Source organism: Contarinia nasturtii, unplaced genomic scaffold, assembly GCF_009176525.2.
Source record: "Contarinia nasturtii isolate CC-2019 unplaced genomic scaffold, AAFC_CNas_1.1 Cnas_scaffold_1473, whole genome shotgun sequence".
NCBI lineage: Eukaryota > Metazoa > Arthropoda > Insecta > Diptera > Cecidomyiidae > Contarinia > Contarinia nasturtii.
This window is the reverse complement of record NW_022198809.1, coordinates 1-3,752: the sequence shown is the minus strand read 5'-3', so window position 1 is coordinate 3,752 and position 3,752 is coordinate 1. Positions and strand designations below refer to the sequence as shown.

General features: G+C 39.9%; 2 protein-coding genes across 2 annotated transcripts; both read left to right on the top strand.

Moving 5' to 3' along the window:
• Positions 1-96: 96 nt before the first annotated feature.
• On the top strand, positions 97-1,107 carry LOC116346229. The gene has a single exon (XM_031776160.1). The coding sequence runs from the start codon at positions 97-99 to the stop codon at positions 1,105-1,107; it is 1,011 nt and encodes a 336-aa protein (XP_031632020.1).
• A 144-nt stretch (positions 1,108-1,251) lies between these two features.
• Positions 1,252-3,609, top strand: LOC116346230. The gene has a single exon (XM_031776162.1). It carries the CDS (start codon positions 1,252-1,254, stop codon positions 3,607-3,609), a length of 2,358 nt encoding a protein of 785 aa, XP_031632022.1.
• Positions 3,610-3,752: the final 143 nt, after the last annotated feature.

Genomic DNA, 3,752 nt, shown 5'->3' with positions numbered 1-3,752 from the left:
AAGATAGAGGCAGCCTATTTCAAGGCAGGTGCTGCTTTCAGAGAAAAGGTCACAGTAGAGGATGATGAAGAAAAGAAAATCAATGTACAGGTGAACATGCCGTTCAATCAGCACGACGTAAAGAATACATGGGGTCAATTCGATGGCACAATAACAAAATGGCAAGGTTTTCATGATCGTTTTGTCGCTGCCATACATGACAACGAAAACGTCACCGAAGCGTACAAGTTCCAGTATTTGAAACAATCGTTAGTTGGACAGGCAAAGAAAGATTTTGGCGAATGGTTAGTGTCAGACGAAGGCTACAAGGAATGTTGGGACCGTTTGAAACAAATGTACGATAAAAAGTATTTGATCCGTCGAGAATATCTTCGGAACTTTCTTCGATTGCCTGAACTCCACGGGGCCCCATCAGCAAGAGAACTTCAACACATGGCGAACGTTACCCATGAAACGATGCGTCAATTGAAGGCTCAAGGCCTTCCAGTTGAATTCTGGAACTTTTTCATCGTTCATTGTTTGCACGAACGTTTGGACCCAGAGACAAGCCGTCAATGGGAATTACAACGTGAGACGGATGATCCAGGTGCGATGGAAATGTTAATGTTCATTGAAAGACAAGCCGCTGCTCTTCCAGTCGAAGCAACTGGCCACCGATCACGTATAGACGTTAGTATAGGCAGTGGACAAGACAGTCGTTCAGTACAGACACGAAAACGTGAAAGTTCGACACACCGTCATCAACCCAAATATGATCAAAAGAAGTCGTCAGGCAAACCATCTCACTGTAAGGTACCATGTGATGTATGCACGGACATGCACCAAATTTGGGAATGCGATCAGTTTTTGTCGTTGTCGTTTCGTGGCCGCCGAGACTTTGTTGATCGACGCAATATTTGCCCAAATTGCCTTAAAAAAGGTCATAAGGAAAAAGATTGTTTCCAGCGCGGCTGTGTTCGCTGCCCAGGTGCTCCGAAACACAATATTCTTTTGTGTCCTGCAAAAGAGGTGAACAAAAGCGCAATGAATTTCCGCGTTCAAGATGACGACGAATACTCATTAACCAGAAAGAATAAGCAGAAGGATGAAAAGAAGAAAAAGGATTGACTAGCACGATCAAAATGTGGAAATACAGTACAGACATCAGTTATTAGTACAGGCATTCCGATGTTCACCAACCAACTAGAGATTTTGAACGAGAAATTAGATTTAATTGTTGAAAAGGAAAGATTGTTAAATGAAAAGTTAGTTATGGAAAGTAAAAAACGAAAGTCAGTAGAGGATAAAGAAAATATTGTACAGAATAAAAAGAATAAAGTTTCGGATCAATCGTATATACAGTCTACAGATTATTTCAAAGAAGTAAAGAACTCTTTAATTCCAACAGCAATGGTGAGGATTGAATCAAATGGTATTTTATATGAACCAATGCACGCAATGCTGGATACAGGTGCACATCCAAACATGGTAAGCTACTTTTTACGAAAACAATGCAACCTCTCTGTGTCATCGATGAACGACAAGGTGGTAGGTATAAATGGCGCTCCATTTATAATAAAACGAAAGACATTGCTTAGAATTCGTCCGTGGTATGATTCAGAAGAGTGTATAGAAGATATATTCCTAGTATTACCAAAGGCAAGTGAATGGCAACCAATTTTACCACCAAATTTCGTAGATATAACACCAGTCTCGACTACTTTCACGACACCTTATGCGGATCCAACGTATTGGAAACCAACATCGACACACATTTTGTTAGGGGTAAATATTTTCTCAAAAATAATTTCGTCCGTTTTGACACGAAAATTGGATGGTACAGTGTTGTTGGAAACAACGTTAGGTGTAATTGTGTCAGGCCCACAGTATGATTCTTCTAATGATAACAGCGTACAGGTACATACATCCATAGAATATAAAAAAGAAGAACAACTGGACAGACTATTAAGCCGATTATGGGAAATGGATCAAATTGAAGTACACTCGAATCGGACTAAAGAAGAAGAGTTAGTTGAAGAACATTTCGTAAGCACACATTTCCGTGATACAGATGGTGTATTTGTCGTAATGATGCCATTGAAGGAGGAGTATAAAGAAATAGGTTCATCAAAACAAATTGCATTCCGCCGTTTCATGTATTTGGAAAAAAAGTTAGAGAGAAATCCTCAAATGCATCAATTTTATGTACAACAAATGAGAGAAAGCATTGCGTTAGGCCATTTACAACCGTGTACAGAAAAGCCACAGCCTGGTGAGATTGTTTATCATATTCCCCATCATTGTACAGAAAAAAAGAAACCACGAGTAGTTTACGATGCAAGTTGTAAGACCGATAGAGGTATTTCATTGAACGATATACAGATGTTAGGAGAGAAGTTACAGAGAAATTTACATGAAATCATAATGCGTTTTAGACGGCACCGTATCGCAGTATGCGCAGATATCAAGAAAATGTTCAACCAGGTTAGGATAAATAGACAACAATGGAACCTGCAGCGCATATTTTGGAGAGAAAATCGTCATGATCCAATCCGTGAGTATTGGCTGACGGTAGTTACATTCGGTTTGACTTCATCGGCACACTTGGCGGTGCGCACAACTGTACAGGCCGCTCGTGAAGCGAAGAAAAGTTATCCAGCTGCAGCCAAGGCTATTGAGGATGACTATTATATGGATGATTGTACATCCGGTGCAAGTACGGAAAAGAAAGCATTCGAATTGGCAAAGAATATGCATAGAATATTAAAAGGTGCCGGTTTTAACTTATGCCAATGGAAATCAAACTCAGTAGAGTTGTTGAAAGAGTTAGGGTCAGATCTCCATGAAACCTCAATGGTGTTTTCGGAGGAGGAAGATTCATCGATCTTAGGACTAAAATGGTTGATGAGGAAAGATCAGTTTACGTTCGAAGTTAAAACACCATTAATTGAAGGAGAACTCACCAAGAGAAAAATGGTCAGCTGTGTAGCTAAATTATATGATCCAAATGGTTACATTTCACCAGTGATCATCGCAGGCAGGATCATGATTCGCGATTTGTGGAAGATCGGTATAGATTGGGATCAAAACGTTCCATTGGAAAATAAGGAAAGATGGTACAGTTACTGGAATGAAATAGTACAGTTAGAAGATTTCAAAATAGACCGTTGGTTAGGCACATTGGAACAGACAACAGTAGAGATACATGGCTTCGCAGACGCATCATCTTTAGCATTTGGTACAGTCTTCTACATTCGTATAGAGAATTTTGATGGTTCAATATTGAGCAACCTACTAACATCAAAGGCTCGCGTTGCGCCAATAAAACCTGTCACCATTCCAAGATTGGAACTATCAGCAGCTGAATTATTATCGAGACTACTGATCAGTGTACAGGGTTCAATGGAATTTGAGAATGCATCATATCATTTATGGACAGATTCAACAGTTGCATTACACTGGATTAATAAGGAAGCACATAATTTGAAAGTGTTCGTAGCAAATCGCGTACAGTCAATTCAGGATAAATCCGATGTGAAACGCTGGCACTATGTCAACACGAAAGACAACCCAGCCGACTTGTTGAGTAGAGGTCTACTTCCATCGGAGTTGATAAATAATGACCTGTGACTACATGGACCGGCATGGCTGAGTCAACAACGTACAGAATGGCCAACGTTTAATCCATTAATTAGAAAGCCACCAGAGGTACAGGATGAATTAAAGGTATTTTTGGCCACATCATTCAAAGCAAAGTTGTGCATAAATCCAGA

What these genes read in the sequence shown, in the direction of transcription:
- LOC116346229 (XM_031776160.1), top strand. Translation starts at nt 97, where the DNA reads ATGCCGTTCAATCAGCACGACGTAAAGAATACATGGGGTCAATTCGAT.
- LOC116346230 (XM_031776162.1), top strand. Translation starts at nt 1,252, where the DNA reads ATGGAAAGTAAAAAACGAAAGTCAGTAGAGGATAAAGAAAATATTGTA.